Source organism: Oreochromis niloticus, linkage group LG8, assembly GCF_001858045.2.
Source record: "Oreochromis niloticus isolate F11D_XX linkage group LG8, O_niloticus_UMD_NMBU, whole genome shotgun sequence".
NCBI lineage: Eukaryota > Metazoa > Chordata > Actinopteri > Cichliformes > Cichlidae > Oreochromis > Oreochromis niloticus.
The window spans coordinates 19,287,761-19,310,507 of NC_031973.2; the positions used below are offsets into that span (position 1 = coordinate 19,287,761).

Genomic DNA, 22,747 nt, shown 5'->3' on the forward strand with positions numbered 1-22,747 from the left:
TTTTTCCACTACATTATCCAGTACTTAAAATTACTCATGGACTATGTAAAATTAATTAGGCGCTAGTTAAATTTACTTACAGTATAATTACTTTGTTGTTTCCTGTAAAAACCTGACCTGTTACCTCCTCATGCTAGTGTACCCACCTTTAAGGATTTGTAGGTAAACATATCTACATTTTAATTAAAAAAAAGATTAAATCACGTGTATTTACAAGGAAATTACGACATTAATCAGGAAAAACTACCTGGTTATAAAGTGTACCCAGTAGTTTTTCTGCTGCAGAAGGATCACGTGCACACACAAGTACACAATATTTGTTATCTGTTATCATCGTATTAACAAAATAAGGTTAATTCTTCAGGTTGTTTAAGGCTGGTGTACTTCTGACACTAGACCCTTCCTTTTTTTCTTTTTTGTCATCTGTATCATTAGCTCTCAAGTGAGCAAGTATTTTACTTTTGTTTTTTGTTTAGTTTTCCTTTTTGTTTAATTATTCAGTTTATTTGTGTCCGCTGAAGAAACAGGAAGTGAATTCCCACAATGCTGCTTTGAGAGCCTTCTTTCTTTTTCCCAGCGTTCAATTATGTGTATTTGGCACAAGGCGGCTTCTTCATGCTCTTCTAAACTCAAGGCGGTGTTACATCTGACGACTGGCTTTAACTAATCGCTGTTGACTGTGGGCAGCGAGGATTCCAGCAGAAATGGAAATTAAAACGTGCTGACGGGCCCAAAGCAAAGCCTCTGTAACTGTAACTGTGTGCTCACAGCAGCTTACAGTTTGTTTGGTCTGTTACGCTTGATGCTGGTTTGTTGTTGGGAAATCCTTTAAGGCGCCTCTTAGTTCTGCACTGATGAGTTTTTGTCTAGTTTGGTGGGGAGGGGTTAAGAAATTCGGAAACCTGTTCCGGTCTCGACTTCTTAAATTTCAAGAAACCAAGACATTTTCAGGTTCAGTGAGGTTTCAGGCTCTGTACCTCACTGCCTAGAAGTCGTACAGCTCTGGATAAAATCTTTACAGTCCGTCTTGGAGCCACATTAAACTTTCTTCTTATAGTTAGTGAGCAACTCTTAAGTTTTGTCTCTCTCCATTTCAGCCCCCTGAATATTATAACACGATCTGAAACAGACAAAATGCAGTGGCCGTGCTCCGGCTACAGATTGCCCTTCACCTCCTACAAGAGCGGAAGCATCAAAGCGAACTGTGTCCCATCAGACAGAAGCAACATCACATCACTCCCAGCTCAGACCTCCTCTCCCGCTCTGCTGTGCTGACCTCTCCCCTCCTCGACATTAATCATTTATATTTTTCAAAAAAACTACTTTAACTTCACCTGCATTCCTGCTCTTGGCTTGTTTTAAACCTACGGTCACAGCAGGTTTTATTTATACACCCCTCCTGAATTTTACATGGTATTCTCCATTTCTTTTTGTGCCGTGAGAGAAGAAGAGAAGCGCTGGGTCATATTCCCAACAGCTGGGGACCTGAGAAAGGATGGGACTGGTGCAATTATTCATCCTGGAAAGTAAATGTGTTATTCTAAGACAGGATGCCATTGTTCTTTCCCCCCGCGGGGATTTACAAAGGCTACTTATTGGTCCATTCTGCCATTGCCTTAAATTATCTTAGTCCTAATTAATAGAGTGCTACTGGATTGGAACCAGTAAGTGGAGAGCAGCCAGGTGCATAATCGCGCCTCGGTCTCGTGTAAGCGCTGCCGCCTCTCTCTCTCGTGGATGTGGATTGTCTTTCTTCATAGTCTAAATATGGCCCGAGGAGAGAAAGTGAGGTGTTCCCTGACGGGCTGTTATAACATGGTCAGATATTCCGTGGTTGTTTGTGCTGACAGGACACTTCTGTGTTGCAGAACTGGGCCGGGATGCGCTGTCCATACAAGCTGCTCCGCATGATCCTGGCGCTAGTTTGCAGTAAGTTTTCTAGATTTTACTCTTGTTTCTATTTCTGCTCTTTTTCAGCATATAATTGATGTAAGCAGACATGCTGACACTTCAGTATAGCGCATACATTTTCTGAGTGGGGTTAAAAACACGTAAAGCCGATCAACAGATGTGCAGCTTAAGCTATCATCCGTAACGGCTCAGAGCGAGAGGCTCCCTGGTTGAACATGCTGCTTTGTTTTCGAAGCATTTGAGTCATACTACTTGTCCCTTTTCTCCACACGAGGGCCGATACACTCTGACTTTCATTAGTGAGCAATATGTTCCCTCCATCTGTCCAAAGCCTGCCGCCCCCGAACCGAGAGCGCGGCAAGTCTCTGCTGGAATTTCATATTTCTCCTCAGTGTTTTCCAAACAGGGGATAGATATTTCAAAATAAAACGCGACACGTTATTTGTGTGTGCAGCTGTGAAAACCAAATTATAATTTGCTCTGTGTTTATAGTATCAGTGCTGAGTGTTTGTTCAGCTAAAGAGACTTTGGAATAGCCCCAACGACCACAGGCGAATAATATTTTGAAAGCAATTTTTTCGAATAAAGTTCCATTTAAATCCTCCCGAGACCTTTGTCTGCAGAAACAGACTTTGATGAAACACTTTAGCACAATCCCCCACACAGATCATCTTTAAGTAATCACATTAACCCAGCTCAGACCTAGCGTCTGATCTTTATATGATGCAAAGTGAGTGATGCACGTGGCGTCTTGTGCTTAAGGACAATAAAAAGTTGTTTCACAATCTGTGTGCGTGAAAATCTGAATAGACTTAAAGTTATAGATCACTGGAAGATTTGTCATTTAAACACTCGAACATAATGAATAATTTTCAGAGTGTCATATATTTACCAAACACTTTGTGAACACTACCTGCCAAAGCTCAAACTGAGCATCAGAATGAGGATAAAAAGGCGATTTAAGCGACTTTGACTTTGGTGTGGTTGTTGGTGCCAGACGGGCCGGTCTGAGTATTTCAGAAACTGCTGATCTGCTGGGATTTCCCCACACAGCCATCTCTAGTGTTTACAAGAAAGGTCTGAAAAAGAGAAACTAGACATTTCTCTCATTGCTCTGGGTCACAATGCTTTGTTGATGCCAGAGGTCAGACAACGTTAGTTGGACCACTTCAAACTGATAGGAAGATAACAGTAACTCAAATAACAGCCTCCAACGTCTAAGGAGTGCAGGTGGAGCTTCTGTCAGCTAAAAAATTGTATGATTTGAAAAAAACATTCTGGTGTGACGAGTCTTGATTTCTATTGCACCATTAGGATGGTAGAATTTTGCATCAGCTACATGAAAGCATGGCTCCATCCTGCCCTCAGGCTGCTGGTGGTGTAACAGTGTGGAGGTACATTTCTTGGTACACTTGGTACCGGCTGAGTATTGTTTTAACGCCACAGCCCTCTTCAGCAGGAGATTGGCATCATGGATGTGCAGCTGACAAATGTGCAGTGACTCCGTGATGCTGTCACGTCAATGTGGACCAAAATTTCTGAGGAATGTTTGCAACCTCTTGTTGAATCTATGCTATGAAGTGTTGTAGCTGATTTGAAAGTAAGAGTAGGTACAACCCAGTCCTAGTAGACTAGTAGAATGCCCGGTCATATAAATGCTATCATGTCAAACTCAGGATGTTACTGGTCTCACCTTAGAAATACTCAACTAACTTTCTTTTTTGACTTTGAATTGTTGTTTTTTTTAAACATTTTTTATGAATTGAATAAATTAGATATAATGCGTTATTCAGTGTTGCTGATAGCTGGAGTTTGTGACCTTTGAAAAGAGCCAGGCCAGCTGTTTCCCTCATGTTTCCAGTCTTTTTGCTTAGATAAGCTCATCAGCTGCTGCCTGCACCTTGCATATTTATCAACAGATCAATCAGAGACTGGTATCAGTCTTCCCATCTAACTCGCTCTCCTTCACAAGTATGTTTCCCAAAATGTGGTCCTAGGAGATGATTTCCGTACAGCTGCAGTGATGAGCAGACACCGATATGACAAATATGTCTTCTCCCCACTTCCCTCTGCAGTGAGTTCAGAGGTGGGTCGTGCAGTCTGGCTCCGTTTCTCGCCGCCGTTGCCCTCCTCCGGGCCACAGCCCAGCTTTATGGCACACCTGTCGGGGGCCGTGGTCGGCATCAGCATGGGCCTGCTGATCCTGCGCAGCTACGAGGAGAGTCTGCAGAAACAGTGCTCCTGGTGGGTCATCGTCTTCTCCTTCATCACCTTCCTTCTCTTCGCCATCTTTTGGAACATCTTTGCGTATGAGCTCCTGGGGGTACAGATACCACCTCCCCCCTGATGTTTGGCCCCACCCCTCCCCCCCTGCGGTCATATACATGGTGACTTCAGAGGTTCCCCTTCGACCATAGTTAACTTTACATTTCCCCCAAGTTCGACCCAAATGAAATCATCTAAACTAAAAATCGACCAAGAATCCTTTTTACAAATACTTTGCAAATCAAAGAAATATGTCTCTTTTATTAAAGAGGGATTACAGTAGCAAGACGTACAGGTGAAAGGTCCTCAGATCCATTTTGAGGAGCCTAATATCGTTTTTATATATATATATATATATATATATATATATATATACGAAAAAAGCTCATCCGCATTACCAGCACTAACCTTTCAATGAGCATTTAACCATTGTGCTCTTTTACTATCAGAAGCTTTTTTTTTTAAAAGCAGTTTTCGTCACTTATTTCTTTGAGTGCATCTCTCATTTGTGTAAAAACCAAATTAGAAGAATCTGAGCTCATGACATGTGCCTGGGGCGGAAAGGAAGATGAATTAAAAAAGGATGAGAGGTGAGAGATCGGGATCAGCCGCAGCAGTGACGCTTTAAGCTAATAAGGTGTCGGTGTTTTTCGCTTAGAAACGCCTCAATCTGTGCCACAAATCAGACCCGCCTGACAGGATTTTAGGAGAAATTTCAGGAAATCCTTGTTTTGTTTTTTCTTTTGTTTTTTTAAAGGCAGCAATAAAAGCCCACAAAAGCAGTTAAATCTAAGCGTCAAGATAATGTTTTCGTTTCATTTTCAGCTGAGAAATGTTACAACTAACAGAGGTTTTCCCTCAAACTGAGCTGCCATGTAGGACACAAAGAAACCAGTTAAAAGTGATGAAAGAAATTTGTTACAGGAAGAAAGAAGGAAGGAGGAGGTTTTAGATTCATGATTTCTTACCCAACGTCTGTCATTTTCAAGGTTAGAAACATTTCTGTCATTTTTCGCTTCACGGAGTCCTAAAAACAAAGACGGACGTCACTATTTCTGAATTATTTCCTTGCTAATATACCTACACTGTGGATACAAAAACACACAATGACATCAACATGTGGAGGTGGGAGATTAAAGTGACCGCGTGACAGGAAGGGAAAGAAAAAGATGAGAAAATGTGAGCTGAAGTTTCCTGGATGGTCATCACTTCGGCGAGCGAACTCAACCAACTTGCTAAGCGCACCATGTAAAATATGCCATGTCATGCTCTGTGGCACTCAGCGAGACAAAGACACACACACAAACACACAATCTTCTCCTCTTTGTCTTTGAGAGTAGCCGCGGCCTGATTCTGCAGGTCATTGTGGGCAAACTGAGCAGAAAAACAACACAAACACACACACACACACTGGCCTCTGCCTGTTCTCGCTGACAGACTGAACTGGGGAGGGCACGGATGTGTCATCACCTGACCTCTGACCTTTGTTTCCCAGAGGGCATTGGGGTCTCTACGTCAGGCCCGGTCGATACCTCAGTTTCTCATTCTTAGGGACTGTATACATTTGTAAAGGAATGTACCTATAAAGAAAAAAAAAGTGTTATAAGTTGTCCCCGTTTTTCATTTGATCGTGGATGTGTATATTGTATGTTCATAACCAAGAGTATATTTATTTGTATTTTTTTCCCCCCTCTTTAAAGGGGAAAAGAGAAAAATGGTGCAAACAAAACTAATGCTATGATTGTTGTCCTTCTGATGACTCCTGTATGGCTTTGAACCTCTGAAACACAGAGAGGCAGAATCCCCCGGGTTTGTTAGGCGACCACCAACAAGTCGAGCTCACCTGGTTTTATAAATCTTCAGTGCTTTACAAAATAAGCCATAGAAAGAACTAAAAGGAGACGGCAGAAGCAGAGGAAGAAAAAAAACGAGAAGAAAAAAAACACATTTGTTGGTTTGAAACGCGCTGACTGGTAGCTTCTGTTTAGACTTCATTGTTGTGTGTGTGTGTGTGTGTGTGTGTGTGTGTGTGTGTGTGTGTGAGAGAGAGAGAGAGAGAGTGATGAAAAATGATTTCCTCTTTGTGAATATTCAGCAGGTGAAATGAAAAGAAGACACGCCTGTGAAACCTTGGACTGTTTGAGATATTTTCATGTAGCTAGACTCATTTTCTTTTTCCTTTTTATTTATAACTTGTTCGCCAATTCGTTTGCAGCCGATGCAGCTTAATTCTGCAAGTGCCCACATCTCCCAGACTCTCTTCCCCCTTGCGGCGTGCGGACGCTTCTCCGCAGTTCCTCTTCTGCAAATAACAAATTATGGACAGGGCTCCTGTCATATATTTTATCTCCTGAGTGATTCGGGCTTTTTGGAAAGCCGAGGCGAGGATGGCAATTATATTTACTCAATGCTACGTTCCATTTTTCAGTCTTTCAATCAATAATTCATTTGAATGTCCACTGGCTGCCTGAGGGAGGAAAAAAAATTTTTTTAGCATTTGCCAGTCTTGACAGTTGGCCGTCCTCAGCGTTTGCTTCCACATGAAACTGTCAGTAGTGACAGAGGACTCCATGTTAAATGAGGGAATGGGTGTGAAATAGCCATAATAAGCCATTTTCAGATACATTTAAACAAGACAAGGTCAGCCAGTAGTTGATAGCGATGTATCCCTGATGGAAACTCCCTGATGTGTTGACTAGGAAATATTACTGCTTGGGATAGCAAAGATGTGTTGATGAATAATGCATACATACCCTGTTAGCCTATAATGAAGATAAAGCGGATGGCTGAGAGGAGGTTAATGTGCCTCTTTAACTTAAGATTCATAGGAACCCGAAAGGGTTGTAAAAAGGGCTAGTCAATGGCTATGTTTTTGTAGAACACGTCAACTGTGAATATAACCACTCCCAGAACTAGATGCAGGAACAAAGTGAAACGGCTAGTGTTTGAATTTATTTATTTCAAGAGCAAAGCGTTCAATAGCATTGGCAGGAAAAGAAAAAACCAAGTAGGTGTAGAGAGAAGTTTTTAGGATTAATTTACCAGTTTCCTGTAAGCCAACTCTCCTGGCCCAAGCCTGAGCCAATCGCAGCAACAACACACCTGGATTCGCCTCCTTAGCTGCCCCTGCTTTACATCCTCCAGCTCATCTTAAAGGAGGGGACACTCTCGCTCTGACAGCATGTGACAGTTTGTGAGAGACACCTGAAGCTTCCCCCATCCTGACCCCCCTCCCTGTGCAGAGTAGGGCTGATACATGGTTGCCACGCCAACCAGAGATCCCTAAGCCAGACCCTAAACAGGATGTCTTCCTTTAATAAGTGGATCTGACAAGGCGGCATGATGTTAATTTAATTGCTGTCGTTAGGTGACGTAGTTGTTTTCGACAGTCGGCAGGAAGTCTCTGTGAGGGATGGCGCGAGCAGCCTATAATCCATCACTACAGATGATCCACGTCCTCCCCCGAATTGTCTCGATACGGTCACGATGACTGCGTTATGAGATCAGGCTAAAAGTTTCTACTCGCCTCATTCAAAATGCAACTTTATAGCTTCATACTCGACACTGGCTGTTTCTGACTTCTTGGTTTTTGTCACAAGTGTTTTGTTTTTGCACTTCTTATAATGTACTTAACTGACACGTTGCTGTGTGCCATAGTCTCATCTGACATAATCATTCTCCTGAAGCTTTTTCCTTTAACCTTCCTATGCCAATCCATCGTGCTGTACGCCCAATGCCTTGTTACATATACGAGCTCAAAGCAAAGCACCAGGCAGAAAGGCTGCTTTGCTGTCAGCCGCCTACACGATGATGCAGAGAATCCATAAGAGACGGAAACCACAGTGCAAATATCCGTGTGTCCAGTAGCTCCTCTGAACTGCTGTGTGCCACAACAGGCCGGCCAGGTCGCCTTTTCTGTGTGTTTAGTTCTGCTTAGATATAGCACTGTAGCTGATCTACAAACAAGAGTGAGTGGATACTCACCAGTGCTTACATTTAAACCCTTAGGAGACTTGGTAAAGGTTCTTAAAGGGCCCCAAAAGATATTTAGTTTGATTTCCCATATTAATCTCAATATTGATACAAAAGAAAATGATAGTCAGGGCCCACCTAGCTGCTAGAATTTAAGATACACTTGCAAACTCATTAGTGAAGTCTGTCTTAGAGTACAGATGGAACAAAAGATGGAGAGGAGGGAACACTGCTGAAACCTCATTTTCTAGCTTTAGTATGATCGCAAATGCTGAGCCACACGATATCATGCAAACATGTCATTTCATAAAGCAAGAGTCGAACCCCTCCCACAGTTTAGGATGACAAAAGTCGTACCTGCGCTGCTCTGGTAGTTTCTCATGAGCTGCTTACTCGTATCTATAAAATGGTGCCAAGCTTACGAGGTTCAGCCTCTCAGACCCAGACAAGAGGTTGTACCAACACAGCGTTTACAAAAAGAACAAGCAGAAGAAGCTATTTTTTTTTCCTCTCTGTCAAGAGGAAATTGAAGGACAACTAAATTTACCTATGGATAATTTATATCAAAGTCCTCATTAATGATTTCACAATCTATTGTACTTTTTAAATGTTCTGAACGGAACCATTTTATATTGTGTATATATATGAATATATTTTGTTTTATTTTGTACTGTTCATTGTACTTTGCTTTAATTTAGAAACAATATAAATAAAGAACAATACTGTGGCAACATCCTACTGCTTTTGACGTTATTTAACCGAGACGCGTGATGGATTAGTCGATCCGCAACACTTCACCACAAAAAGGTTTTATTATTATTTTGGGAAAAGGAAAAAACTACAAATTTTAAATCGGCATTCATGTAAAATGTTCGGTTTTATGCAGATTTGAGTTTCTTTGTTGGTCTCTGGTCAGCTTCACTGTCGGAGCACTTCTTCCCCACTGCGCTCCCCCTCACATCGATGTCCTTTAGAAGTTGGAGCTGCAGCTGTGTGGCTATGCTCATCGCCCACAAACACAGCTCCAGCCTGTGGGGCGTCCAGTCCTGCAGCGGATCCACTGAGGGGCGAGAGGCAATACAAAAGCCTTTTTTTTTTTCTTCCCTTTTTGGTAAAGCACTTTTACACAACATGACCATTCACATATATAATAAAGGCATTAAAACAGCACATTAAACACAGGCCAATGTGGTATTTTAATGAGTAGTGTCTGTACTGCAGATGATGACGTAACCAGTTTGGTGTCATTACCTCTGTTTATTTTTTCGGTCCTCTCAGTCATCTTTTCCAGGTACACGGTGTAGTGCTTGGCGGTGTACTGGATGGGCTTCAGTCCCGGTACGCTCTCCATGGCTTCATCAGACATGAACGCAGCCTGTTCTGGAGCTCCCGCTGCTAACACAGCTGGAACAAAATGGACAGTCAGCCTCAAGCTACGCTGAACGCAGCCAACAAGTGCATATATTTTTCTACACAGAGTACAGAGAGTTCCAGCCTACTCGATCTAAGCACTGTTCTGTAAACTTGGAGAGGATCACAGAGAAATTTTCATACGTTTGTCTTCATATCCCAGAAAAGATGGTGTGCCGACCTGAAGCAGTGGCTGGGCCGACTCCTTTCAGGGAGCTGAGCTCTGCAATGGCGGCCTGCACGTCAGGCAGAAGGCTGAAGGCCTTTCTGGAACATTTCTCCACCTCGTCCTCGCTGTTGGAAGCCACCAGCTGCTGCAGCCTCGGCCTGAACTTCCCTCTCTGCAGACAAGCCCACAGGGCCACTCAAGGACACATCTGATGAAGGGAGTGCTTTAGGACTCTTCATGCTATTTCAAAGCTACGCTATGTGTTTGAAGGAGTAATTACTGGTGCATGTGGTTGAAATGTGTGAGACAGATGCACTTGTAAAGGAGGCAAGTGCTGAGGAAACATACAGAAGTACTCAGACTTTTACACACACTCACTATGGGCATAAATGTCATGGTGATTTTGGATTTTTAATGATTACTTTGAACTGTTGTTTTCCCAGGATGTAATGATTGTATAGCATACATCTTTAATGATTTTAAAAAACAAGATCTGCCTCAAAGTCAGCACTTTCAAACTCAACTGAAATTTGTAGCCACCCACATGGACCAGCCAAATGCCTTTTAAAGAAAAGTTTTACGGTCAGTCAAGGCAAAGCTTGAGCTATTTGGTCACAATAACAAGAGCACAAGAGGTATCTAAAGGTGGGGTTATCTTATGCTGGAGATTTCTTCCTGTTAAAATGGAGTTTTTCTTTCCCACTGTTGCCAAAATGCTTGCTCATAGAGGCAGTCATATGACGGTTGGGGCTCTCTCTGTTTTCTTTGTATTATTGTAGAGTCTTTACAATATAAAGTGCATTAAGGCGAATGTTGCTGTGATTTGGTGCTATATAAATAAAATTGAATTAAAAAGCAGGGACTGTGCCAGGAAGCCAACTAATTTAAATGAACTCTACCAATTCTGCTAGGAAGAGTGATTAAATATTCAGCCAGAATTATGCCAGAAGCATCTGGTTGAGGTTGACATTTAACCAAATATTAGTGGGGGTGTATGTATAATCTTGACCCTGTGTGGGCAAGTGAAAATCCAAAATAATTTCACTTGTACACAATGTTCTTTTTTTTTTTAAGTCAATAACGATGATGTACTATGTGCAATCATTCCACCCTGGAAAAAAGAACAGTCCAAAGAATTAAAAATCACCATGACATTCAAGCCCACAATGAAGGGATGTAAACCTCTAATCACACCTGAATGTCAAGTTTTCATTTTTGATTTAGAGTCCAGAAATAATTACTCACAGTGAGCTTCCACTCCATCAGTTTCTTTAGCTCTGATAGAGAGACATGTTTGTCAGGCCGACTTGAAATCAGTGAGGGCAGCTCCTGTTGGTACCTGATCACACAGACACTGATTAGGATCTGTGTACCTTTCATCTTACAGTCAAAGCAAAGCCAACTCATCCAAGTTCAATTCAATTTAAAAAAGCACATTCAATTTTAAATTAACAGGCATCAAGAGGAAATTGTGGTAAAACCAGGTCAGAAGGTATCCACTATACAACCCCAACTTCAGGTCCGCTTGCAGCTTTCTGCAGACTTTTAAATCGCAGCTGACATGGATAAAAAGGTGGAATAGGGGATTACCACCGCTCAAGGTCCAGCAGCTTCCCAGGTTTCTTGACTTTGGCCTTGGCCTCCACTACATCCCAGTATTTCTCATACACCTTCCTCCATGCGGCTGGCTCCTCACAGGCAAACAGAGCGCTCATGACAGCAGAAAGCTCACACCATCACCTGCAAACACAGAAGCATTTATTTCACACAGCCAAATAAATAACATTACGCTTAACAAGTGTTGTTTTCGCCCTAATGTATTGCGGTGATCAGAAAATGTCACGTTTATTTTGAAGTACACGACATAAAAACAAACCCACCCAGATCGTTTCTAATGTCTGCTCAGTAGTAAGTTTTTGCCGCGTGATGGTTGCTTCTGTTATTTCAGACGGAAATCCCGCGAGATGATAACAAAATACTACTTCCGGTGCTGCAAGAAGGCGAGCTTCACAGCACAAGGTTTGTCCTTAGAAGTTGTTTGTGTTTTACTTTAAGCGCGTGAATTTTCTTAATTTGATAGATTTTTTAATTATCTGTCAGACTGTTTAAATACTTGTAGCGTTTGCGCTTTGTCTTTGCAAACCTGCGCGGCGACTGGTGCTAGCCAGCTAGCACTAGCATGTCATTCCAGTCATGTTTATGGTCAAAGTACAGAGAGTTCTGCAGCTTGTGGCCAACTCAGCAGGAGACGCGTAAACTACAAGCCGATTACTAGTCACAAATAGATGTGTAAAGACAAATTATAAACACCAACAACACGTGGCATTAAGAAGGTGAACGGTTAAAGTGTTAGTATGCATAAACACTGGCCACATTGCCAGCTAGTGTGTGTTTATGTTACTTGGTGGAGTAAATCACGTGAGCACCAAGCGGCTACAAGTTGTAAGAGGATGAGTAGATCAAACAAACCCACAGGATGAGCTTGTACTAAAAGCAGGATACGTAAGAGTATTTAGAAACTGCATGCACTTAAAGCAATAACGTGTCGGGTAGTGCGATTACACTGCAACATTTCAGAATGTCATTGCATTCTATAAACATTCACCGGCCACTTTATTAGGTGCACCTTGCTATTACCGGTTTGGAACCCATTTCTGCTTCAGAGGTGCTTTAATTAAAAGTGGCATAGAGTCAGAAGGTGCTGAAAAGATTTCTCTGAGATGTTGGTCCATATTGACATGATAGCATCACAGAGTCGCTGCGGATTGAACAGGTGCTCTAGTACACGGAGATCTGGTGACTGTGGAAACAAAGTGTGCCAAAAAAATCCCCCACACCGATTAGACCACCACCAGGCTAAAGCTTTGGTACAAGGCAGGCTGGATCCATGCCAAATTCTGACCCTACCATCTAAATGTAAAAGCAGAAATTGAGACTGATTTTGTGAGCCTGGTTGAATTTGAATTGTAGCCTCAGTTTCTTGTTCTTTTATGACAGCAGTGGTACTCAGGGTTAGTGGTCTTCTGCTGCTTCAAGGTTCGATGTGTTGTACATTCAGAGATGCTCTTCCGCATGGTCTAGTTGTGTTGGATGTTATTTCACATACTGTTTCCTTCCTATGAGCTCAGACCACTCTGATTATTATCCTCTGACACCAACAAGTAATCTTCACCCAGAGTGTCGCTCACTTGGTAGTTTTTATTTTTCAGACCATTTTCTTTAAACCCTTGAAAATCCCAGCAGGTCAGCAGTTTCAGAAATACTTAGACCAGCCTGTCTGGCACCACTAACAATGCCACATTTAAAGTCGTTTAAATCCACTTTCTGTCCCATTCTCATGCTCAGTTTGAACTGCAGCTGGTCATCTCCAACAAAACAACATGCCTCAGTTCACTGAGTTGCTGCCATTGGCTGATTAGATATTTGCATTAATAAGCTGTTACACAAGTTTAACTAACAGATGACATACATATGACACAGTTCATTATTGATTTGTGACATGCTGCCACCCAGTCTAGGAAGTGCTGTATAACTCTAACTTATTATTTTGCTTGAGTGCCACCTGCTGGTGGCGTCTAACAGCCTTATTGTAAGTTTGTATTTGTAGTTCTCTACCTAATGCCTCATGTCACATTAACTGGGTTTGACCTGATAGCGTGGACAAAGTATATTATCTTTACTATTATTATCATTATTTTTGCAACAGAAACATGGAAAAAATGTCAAGGGTCACCACAGCTCTTGGCAGCAATGCGATCAGTGGCAGAACCATGTTCTGCCACTTGGACGCGCCGGCTAACGCCATCAGCGTGTGCCGTGATGCCACGCAGGTGGTTGTAGCAGGACGGAACATTTTTAAGATCTACGCACTCGAGGAGGAGCAGTTTGTGGAAAAACTGAATCTCCGTGTCGGCCGCAAACCGTCGCTGAACTTCAGCTGCGCCGATGTCATGTGGCATCAGATGGAGGAGAACCTGCTGGCCACGGCGGCCACCAACGGGGCGGTGGTAACGTGGAATCTGGGAAAACCCTCTCGCAACAAGCAGGACCAGCTGTTTACTGAGCACAAGCGCACCGTCAACAAGGTGTGCTTCCACCCAACAGAGGTTTACATGCTGCTAAGTGGTTCACAGGACGGCTTCATGAAGTGCTTCGACCTGCGCAAGAAGGAGTCTGTGAGCACTTTCTCAGGTAATTTAGTTTGCAACAACTCTTTCATGTGTAATGTAAAGTAAGTCTTTGCATGAAACAGTAGCGCTGTTTCTTCTTAATATGTTGAGAATATGTGAAGTGAGAACTTTACAATGCGTACACTACAGAACGCCCTCTAAACTGACACCTTTGATGTCTGTGGTTCAAAGCTGTAAAGGGTTGGATTGCTGTAGTTGTGGTAGAGAGATACAAAATGTAGAATTTCTCACTAAACAGTGAAAATCAAACCATGTAATTAAAGAAAGACCTTTTTTTTCTTTACAGGAAGAGTGATTTAATGAAGAAGGAGTTAACTCCAGTTTTAGACTAATGATACTGAACTAATAACACTTTTATGGTTCACCTAATGTGATGAAGTCTTTTTCACTTGTCAGAAGTAATGCTGTCATCCCTTAACTTCCCCTGTTTCTTCTAGGTCAGTCAGAGAGTGTAAGGGACGTCCAGTTCAGCATGAAGGATTATTTCACATTCGCCGCATCCTTTGAAAATGGCAACGTGCAGCTGTGGGACATTAGACGACCGGACCGCTATGAGAGAATGTTCACTGCTCACACAGGTCCGGTGTTTTGCTGTGACTGGCATCCTGATGACAGGTAAGACAAGAAATATGAGACATGAAATAAGAAATTTCAGCCTTTCCTTGCTAACATGTTTTTTGTAACCTTGTAGAGCAGTAGACCCATTTTTTTGAAGCCAGGTGTATTACAGTTGTCGCCTTTCACCTCATTTCATTTTAGGGGTTGGCTGGCAACGGGGGGCAGGGACAAGATGGTGAAGGTTTGGGACATGACCACTAACAGAGCCAAGGAGATCTACTGCGTCCAGACGATTGCTTCAGTGGCACGAGTTAAATGGCGACCTGAGAGAAAGTTTCATTTGGCCACCTGTTCCATGATGGTGGACCATAACATCTATGTGTGGGACATCCGCAGACCTTTTATTCCCTTTGCCACGTTTGAGGAACACAAGGATGTGACTACTGGAATTGTGTGGCGACACCAGCATGACCCTCATTTTCTGCTCTCTGGCTCTAAAGACAGTACGCTCTACCAGCATATGTTCAAGGATGCCACACGTCCTGTGGACAAGGCTAACCCAGAGGGCCTGTGCTTTGGACTGCTGGGTGACTTGGCTTTTGCAGCCAAGGAGAGTCTAATCACCAGTGATGCCAACAGAAAGCCGTACCCCGGAGGCGACCGCCGCTACCCCATGTTTTTCTTCAAGAAACCCGACCCGACAGAACAGTTTGCACATGTGTCCAGTGCTCTCAGCGTCTTTGAGACGGACTTGGACAGTCACCGCATGGACTGGTTTGTCAAGACGGCACAACTCTACCTCCTGAGCGGGAAGCCGTTTGCTGAGTTATGTGATCACAACGCCAAGGTGGCCCAGGAGCTTAAAAGACCTCAGGTCAGACCAATCGGCTGGAACAAATCTGTTATATACTGCTGTTTGTTAGGGACATGAAACGTGTAATGCAGAGATTTATATATTAAGCTATTGAATATTTTCTGTTCAGTAACAACATCAGAGTGTTGATAAAACAGATTTTTTTTCTTCGGCTTGTATTGGATGACATTGTGAAAAGAGTTTGGTTCTTTTAAATAATATTTTACATCATAGTAAATTGGGCAATAGAGTAGCTGGCTGTGTGGAGTTTGCATAGTCTCCCCTTTCAGACTGAAAACATGCAGGTGAGGTTACATCAAGGTTCCCAGTTGGCTATAGGTGTGCTTGTGTTAACCCTGCAATGGACTGGTGACCCCACCTCACACTCCAGTCCCACTATGACCCTGGAAGAGAGCGGATTATGCTAAATTTTGAACAATTGGATTAGCAGTCTCCTGTTAAAAATATTCATAATATCATAAAATATTCAGAAAGAAAGAAATTGTATTTTTACATCTAAAAAACTGGAACCAAAGATTGTTAATCACTGAGACTTTTAAAGATTAATCCTTTGAGCTCAGATCAGACTGTCTGTTCCAGTCACTCACTGCATCATTAAATACAGAGTAGACCATAATTTAAGAAAGGGGTTAGAGAAGGAGTGTCAAACATACGGATCAGAGGCCAGAATTGACCCGCCGAAGATTCCAATCCGATACACTGGACAGCTTTGGAAAATAAGGAGGAAGGCATAAATTTTGGACTTTTAATTGTCTTTTAATATGCTTTTCAGCTCAGCTATACCAAAGTAATTAAGTAATAGATTATTTTTTGTTTTTTATGATCTACTGCAAAATTTCTGCAGTTAAAAAAAAAAAAAAAAAAAAAAAAAAAAAAAAACCTGGATATTTTCTCTGTCAACAGAAACAAACTTTTTTTTTTCTTTTTCTGTAATTTTACCATTTATATCTTCCAATTTTAAATCCTCCTAACATTTCCTTCATTTAACACAGCAGAATGTTTTTGTCATGTAAAAATATTGTACAATTTGCTCCTCTTTTTCTTATATTCAGCTATCTCAGAAGTTAACTGTGTAGTTAAACTTCTTCATGCTGACAGAAAGGGGAGTTTCACTGGCCTTGTAAATGAGTTTGCCATCCCTGGCTTAGAGTAATTGAGTCGTGTTTCATTCATTCTTTTATGAACATATTGTCTGCATTATTTAAATTAAGCCATATTAGCACACTGTAAGTAACACAAATGCTGAAATTCTGGCTGTGCTCTCCTTCAGGAAATAGTACTGCAGTAACTCTCATTTGTAGTATATGTGCCGTGAATAATCACTTTTTTTTGTATTTGAACCAAAGGTTTCCACTACATGGACAATGCTGAGAATAATGTTCTCTGACCCTGCAAACCTCGCTACACCCGGTCCCAACCACAACCTCGGTAAACTCGGCACCTTGCCTTTAATGAACAGGTAAACAGAGTTGTTGGGGGTTTTTGTGCTCCATTCATGCGTACGATTATAGACTGAAAGGTAAAGTTTGTGTCTGTTGTTTTTTTGGGGGGGTTTTTTAGTTTCAGTTTGAAGGACCTGGGTTCAGGGATGGGTGCGGAGAGCAGACTGGAGCGCAGTAAAGGTGAGAGCAGGCAGGACAACATCCACCTGGAGCCTGGGAACTCATACATCAGCAATAATGAAGGTGAGCTTTAAGAACGCTTGAGAGGCCGATCTGTGTGGGTTTAATTGGCACCGAAGTTATGTTCGTATGGGTCTCCGTCAACCGGACTTCTCACTAAACAGCCGTCTGTCGCGATGGCACGCGGAGGAAATCACTGTAGCGATCATGGTGCAATATTTACAGAATATTAAAAAATAAGGTTACTAGTGAGGATTAATCTGTAATGTTTGACTTTGACCATCATTATATGATCTGTCAAAGCATCCTTGTCACGTCTGAAGTACGGTCCAAACCCTAAGGATGTAGGCAAATAGTTTCTTAGTTGTTCTTATAAAAACCAACACTCATCACATTCAATTTGATTTTCTAATAGAAAACGAGGAGACGGAAGGCAGCGAGGGCCATCCTGAGTATATGTTCGGCGACGCCGAGTTGGATGACGACGACCTCTATTCCATGGAGCACGACAACCAAACAGGTCAGTCACAGCGTCGCCTGCTCAGTAAGGGGTTGCCGACGTCAGCGCCTGCTATTTATAACCGTCTTCCTGCTCCTCGTCCTTTTGTCTCTTATCTGTGCTTCTATCGTTTCAACAGAGGAGCAGGAGTACACGCTGCCCCAGGAGGCCTTCCAGCTGCGCCACGAGATCGTGGATAACCCGTCCGCTCCGGAGCACCTTCAGCAGGACAAGGCCGACTCCCCACACGTCAGCGGCAACGAGGCCGAAGTCACCTGTTTGACACCCATCGAATCTTTCTCTCTCATCTCCATCTCCCAGCCGCTGTTCAGTCCACATCTGCCCGCCAGCTTCTTCTGCCCCATTGTGCGGGAGATGCTGAGTTACTACGCTGAGCAGGGCGATGTACAGATGGCCGTGTCGGTGCTTATTGTTCTGGGGGATCGGATCCGCAAAGAGATCGATGACCTCACCCAGGTCAGTTAATGAAACAAAAAATAAACTCTGTTTTGTTTAAATGTTAGAAACTAGAGATGGCACGATACCACTTTTTTATGTCCGATACCGATACCGATATCATAAATTTGGATATCTGCCGATACCGATATGAATCCGATATAGTGTGTTTTTTAATCAATAAAACTGTTTTTTTAATAGCTTGCTGCATTTTGTATAAGTTCATCCTCAAGTTTAAATAAACAATAACACTAAAGCTATTCTGTTACACCTGTATGTAAAAAAAATACACTGCACCCAAAATATTTCATAGTTCAGCAACACTGATCAATCTAATAAACTTAAACCTACTCCATCCTCCCTATTCTGGTATTTTAAAGAGTCCTTAGCAGAAATATTAAGCAACCTAACTAATAGGGTTGCAAACTCCCAGCAAAAAAAGAATAGGGAACCACCCCCCACCCTCCACCTGATGATGCTTAATCGACGTAATCAACTTTAATTTGATGCAGGGTGAAAAAAAATGCACAGAATTAAATTATTTTTCAAGAATAATTAAACAGATTCAACATCTTTCTTCAACAGAATTGCATACTGCACAGATGGTACTTTCCCAAAGGAAAAAGTACTATAGCTTACTAGGTTAGATTAGACTTAACAGTTACTATATACAGTAATGGACTTCTATACATTTTACATCAGATTAAAACTTTGGGTGTAAGATTCAGATAATTATTTAATAAAAGCTAGACATTTTAAATGAGAATAAGAAAGAAAAGTATGTCTTTGTGCCCCCCTTTTCCCTGTTCATGCCCTGTCGGCCCCCTGGCTAAACTTTGCTAGATCCGCCCCTGCACAGTTACCAGCCGTCAGCTACGTAGAAAAGGATCCTGGTGTAGAAAGTAATATTAAATAAATTCTAACAACAGCTTATCAAGCTTAAACGTGCTGCTGTTGTTCCGCCGCTGGTTTCCTCTTTCTGGTGCAAAGTGGGCCAAAAACAAACAAGAGAGAGGGACTCGCGACAGAAACGCCGATCAGCTGATCATTAAGCAGTTTCACGATTGAAGTAGCGACAGGAGAGGGAGAGAGAGAGACGAGGCAGTCGCTCCATATATCGGTTGTTAAGCTTAACGTGGGAATGCTTTACAAACATTCAGAGATGAACTTACACACTTGCTTTACTTCTCTCTGGGATAACTTCCTCGGAGATGAAATGCTGGTTTGGTAGCCAGGCTACAGCACACTGCTCCGAGATGCTACGGTTATGAGCCGAGTTACGCGGTGTCGCAAGTTTTGTGAGGTTATATTTAATGGATCGGATTACATTTTTAATTTCTCACCGATATCCGATCCAGTAATTTAGGTCAGTATCGGACGGATACGTAATATCGGATCGGTCCATCTCTATTAGAAACAAGTGAAATTTAGCATGTTTTCCTGTTGGCAAAGCTGAATTTTGAATATAGGTTTTAAAAAACGAGTAGAATAAAAATACAGCAAGTTTCAGCGGCTTTAAGGCCTTTTATAGGACTTTAAATTGTATTTGTAGCTTAAAAAACATCCAAGGTTAGCGATACAGCGACAGCATGGATTGCAGTCTGAGCAGTTACTTTATTTTTCCGTTTCAGGAGCACTGGTACATGTCCTACATAGACCTGCTGCAGCGATTCGAGTTGTGGAACGTGTCCAATGAGGTCATCAAACTGAGCACGTGCAGCGCCATCACTTGCCTGAACCAGACATCAACAACACTGCACATCAACTGCAGCAACTGCAAGCGACCAATGAGCAACAAGGGCTGGATTTGTGACAGGTATGAACACTGTGGCACCGTTTAATTAAAGTGTATGTGCTGAAATAGTTCTGGGATGGTGTTTTGGGTTCGTATGGTCAGGATTAATTGGACCTGTTCCCAGTGAGCACTGGACTCTGGCTGGTTACTGATTCAGTTCATCAATAGAATTTTTAGTTGATGTCCACTTCGGTGCCTCGGGGTCTCCATCTCTGCTTTTTGCAGATGATGTGGTTCTTCTGGTTTTATCAGACGATGACCTCCAGCTCTCTTCAGGGATGGTTTGCAGAAAGATGTGAAACGGTTTGAATAAGAATTAGCGCTTCAAAGTCTAAGGCCTCGGTTTAAATACCTCAGTGTTTTGTTCATGAGTGAGGGGAGAGTGGTGCAGCAACTTCCAAGTGTAGTGCCGCATCTGCAGTGATGTGGACGCTGCATCAGTTGTGGTGAAGAGAGAACGGAGTGAAAAAGTGAAACTTTAGATCTCTGTTCCTACTTTAACCTGTGGCTACAAGCTCAGCGCGGTGACTGAAAGAATGACATTGGGGACAGAAGCGATGTAAATCAGTTTTCTCCAAAGGGTGGCTGAGCTTGATCCTTAAAGGTGTGGTCAGGAGGGGATGTTGAGCTGATACTCCTCCACACTGAAAGGAGTGACTTAAAGTTCGAGCACCTGATAAGGATGCATCCTGGACGCTCTCAGTTAAGTGTTCTGGGGGTGTCCAACCTGGAGAACTCTTAAAGTGACCATAATTCCCTCACCGTTTATGCTAGAGACAAAACTGAAACAGTTTTAGAAAGAACAGAAGACGATAATTACAGGGATATTCGGTGCATCGTGGTAACATAAAGCATTCACCATGTATCACTGTCTGAACACAAACAGAAAAATCAGTTCCACCTAGATTTTTGTCCTGTGTGCAGAGCAAATGGTGAGAAAATTTGAATGGTTCATGAAAGATTAATTATTTTCTAATTTTACAGCAAAATTACAAAATAAGTCCAGGCAGCCTGTATGATATTTGGGTGATCAAATGGTTAAGGTGGAAAGGGGAGTAACATTCAAACCTTTGTCTAGGAGCTCCTCTGAATTTGGAACTTCTTGTTTTTAATATAAATAATACCATTTTCATTATTTTTAATTGCAATTTTATTATCCTTGTCTGGAACAGGCTTTCTTTTAAATGAGACATTGAGTTTCAATGAGATTATCTGTATAAATAAAGGTTTTACATTGTCAAAAAAAAAACCTGTCTTAAAGCAACTAAACTACTTTTTTTTCACCTTTCGTCAGAAGAATAATTACTCGACCCAAGTCTGTTTATCATCATTATTCTGATTTAATAAAGACCACAAAAAAAGTGATAGGGCAGTATGAACCAGTGACTATACTGGGTGGGTTCCAGAGTTGCAGCTTGTATGTGCTGCGTGAGTGTTGGTTTCTCACAAACTGACAGGAATGAGCTCTGACAGCTGCCGTGTGTCTCTCCTTCAGGTGCCACCAGTGTGCCAGTGTATGCGCCGTGTGTCACCATGTGGTGAAGGGACTGTTCGTGTGGTGTCAGGGCTGCAGCCACGGCGGACATCTGGAGCACATGATGAACTGGCTCAAAAGCAGCGCTCACTGCCCTGCCGGCTGCGGTCACCTGTGCGAGTACACCTGAGCTGCTCACAACTACTGTTAACAGAGCTGGTCCTCTGTGGGAGTGGGGAAACACACACACACACACACACAGCCAGACAATATGTCTTTATCCTTCTACGTGGACCTGGAGTGTTTGCTCACCAGGAAAAAGGAGGACAGCTTTGAAGTGAGCTCAGACCAGAAGGAATCAGAGGTTTACATGTGTCTCCTGGACGGCTACGCAAGAACAAATACAATCACATGTTCGCAAATGATGTTTGATTCTGTTTGTATGAGCAAAAGTTTATATAGATGTATGCTGCTTTTTACAGTTTTTAACCCTGAATACTGTACAGGAAGAATTGTTTGCTCGTCTTCGTACATAATGTTTATTTTGGAGTACTGTAGATATTGGTACATTAATTTATACTGGAGAGGAAATGGCTCTCTGTTCTAGCAGTATGTTAAAGCAATAAATACTAAATTAACACTTTTTCACGTTGATTCTGAAGTGCTCATTATATAGAACATCCAATCTCCACGAGTCAGTGTGAATAAACTCGCATTCGAGGTAACCCGACCACACGTTACTCCCATGGGGCCAGAAATCCCAACTGGCTGCCTGCCAGCATGTCTAGTCTCTAGTCCAGCAGCTAAACACACATTGCGCTGGAGCGCATGTCGTAGTTTGTGCCTCACATTTGGCGAGATTGAAAACGGATCAGAGTTGGAGCCAGCAGAGACTGCTTCTGCACTGACGAACCTCAACAAAACTGCTTTTTCTTGGGTCAGTTTTAAAAGTGTAGCCTGAAGGCAGCTGTTTGCTCATGTACATCTCAGAGATTCAGAGATTTTTTTTATCAGCCCAGTCCTAAGTAACTATACGTCATTTTAGACACCGCTGTGACTTCAGGTGTTATAGATCAGCGGTCCCCAACCTTTTTTTGCGCCACGGACCGGTTTATACCCGACAATATTTTCACGGACCGGCCTTTAAGGTGTCGCGGATAAATACAACAAAATAAAACTAGTACCGGTACCAAAAAAAAGATTTATTCATAACACACGTGAAAAGACCCAGGAAAACCGAGTTAACGATAACAAAATAACCCTGAAAACCATACATTTCACACCTGAGCCTCAACTCTCGCGTCCCGGTACCGGTCCGAGGCCCGGGGGTTGGGGACCGCTGTTATAGATGATAGTCGTCCGCTCACTGATCTTGTCTACTGTACATTTAATAAACAAACTAGTGATTTAGGGAGCCTCACACATTAGTGTTCAAACAGGAAATACTACATAGATTTCAGATCATAGACATACCTGAACGTCATCTTTTTCTAAACTTAGCTGAGGTAAAACTACACTTTAAGATGCACATTTTAATAGTGACGTAGATACT

General features: G+C 42.3%; 3 protein-coding genes across 6 annotated transcripts in view; 2 read left to right on the forward strand and 1 right to left on the reverse strand.

Annotated features, from left to right (window-relative positions):
• rhbdl1 (rhomboid, veinlet-like 1 (Drosophila)) overlaps positions 1 to 6,236 on the forward strand; it is a 63,096-nt gene extending 56,860 nt beyond the window's left edge. For all 4 annotated transcript variants that reach the window (XM_025909956.1, XM_025909957.1, XM_005448233.4 and 1 more), the window contains 2 exons: positions 1,869 to 1,929; positions 3,987 to 6,236. In XM_025909956.1, coding sequence (XP_025765741.1) covers positions 1,869 to 1,929; positions 3,987 to 4,258 — 333 coding nt within the window. In that variant the 3' untranslated portion in view covers positions 4,259 to 6,236. The remainder of the gene's footprint in view (positions 1 to 1,868; positions 1,930 to 3,986) is intronic.
• Positions 6,237 to 8,941: 2,705 nt separating this feature from the next.
• On the reverse strand, positions 8,942 to 11,738 carry zgc:112496 (uncharacterized). The gene is made up of 6 exons (XM_003438452.5): positions 11,608 to 11,738; positions 11,318 to 11,467; positions 10,973 to 11,066; positions 9,740 to 9,899; positions 9,400 to 9,552; positions 8,942 to 9,208 (listed from the first exon to the last, which is right to left on the reverse strand). The coding sequence occupies exons 2-6, from the start codon at positions 11,440 to 11,442 to the stop codon at positions 9,027 to 9,029; spliced, it is 714 nt and encodes a 237-aa protein (XP_003438500.1). The 5' UTR covers positions 11,443 to 11,467; positions 11,608 to 11,738; the 3' UTR covers positions 8,942 to 9,026.
• Positions 11,636 to 21,838, forward strand: wdr24 (WD repeat domain 24). The gene is made up of 10 exons (XM_003438451.5): positions 11,636 to 11,746; positions 13,434 to 13,918; positions 14,355 to 14,532; positions 14,677 to 15,349; positions 16,696 to 16,808; positions 16,910 to 17,034; positions 17,387 to 17,491; positions 17,610 to 17,947; positions 19,558 to 19,742; positions 21,217 to 21,838. The coding sequence occupies exons 2-10, from the start codon at positions 13,438 to 13,440 to the stop codon at positions 21,383 to 21,385; spliced, it is 2,367 nt and encodes a 788-aa protein (XP_003438499.1). The 5' UTR covers positions 11,636 to 11,746; positions 13,434 to 13,437; the 3' UTR covers positions 21,386 to 21,838.
• Positions 21,839 to 22,747: the final 909 nt, after the last annotated feature.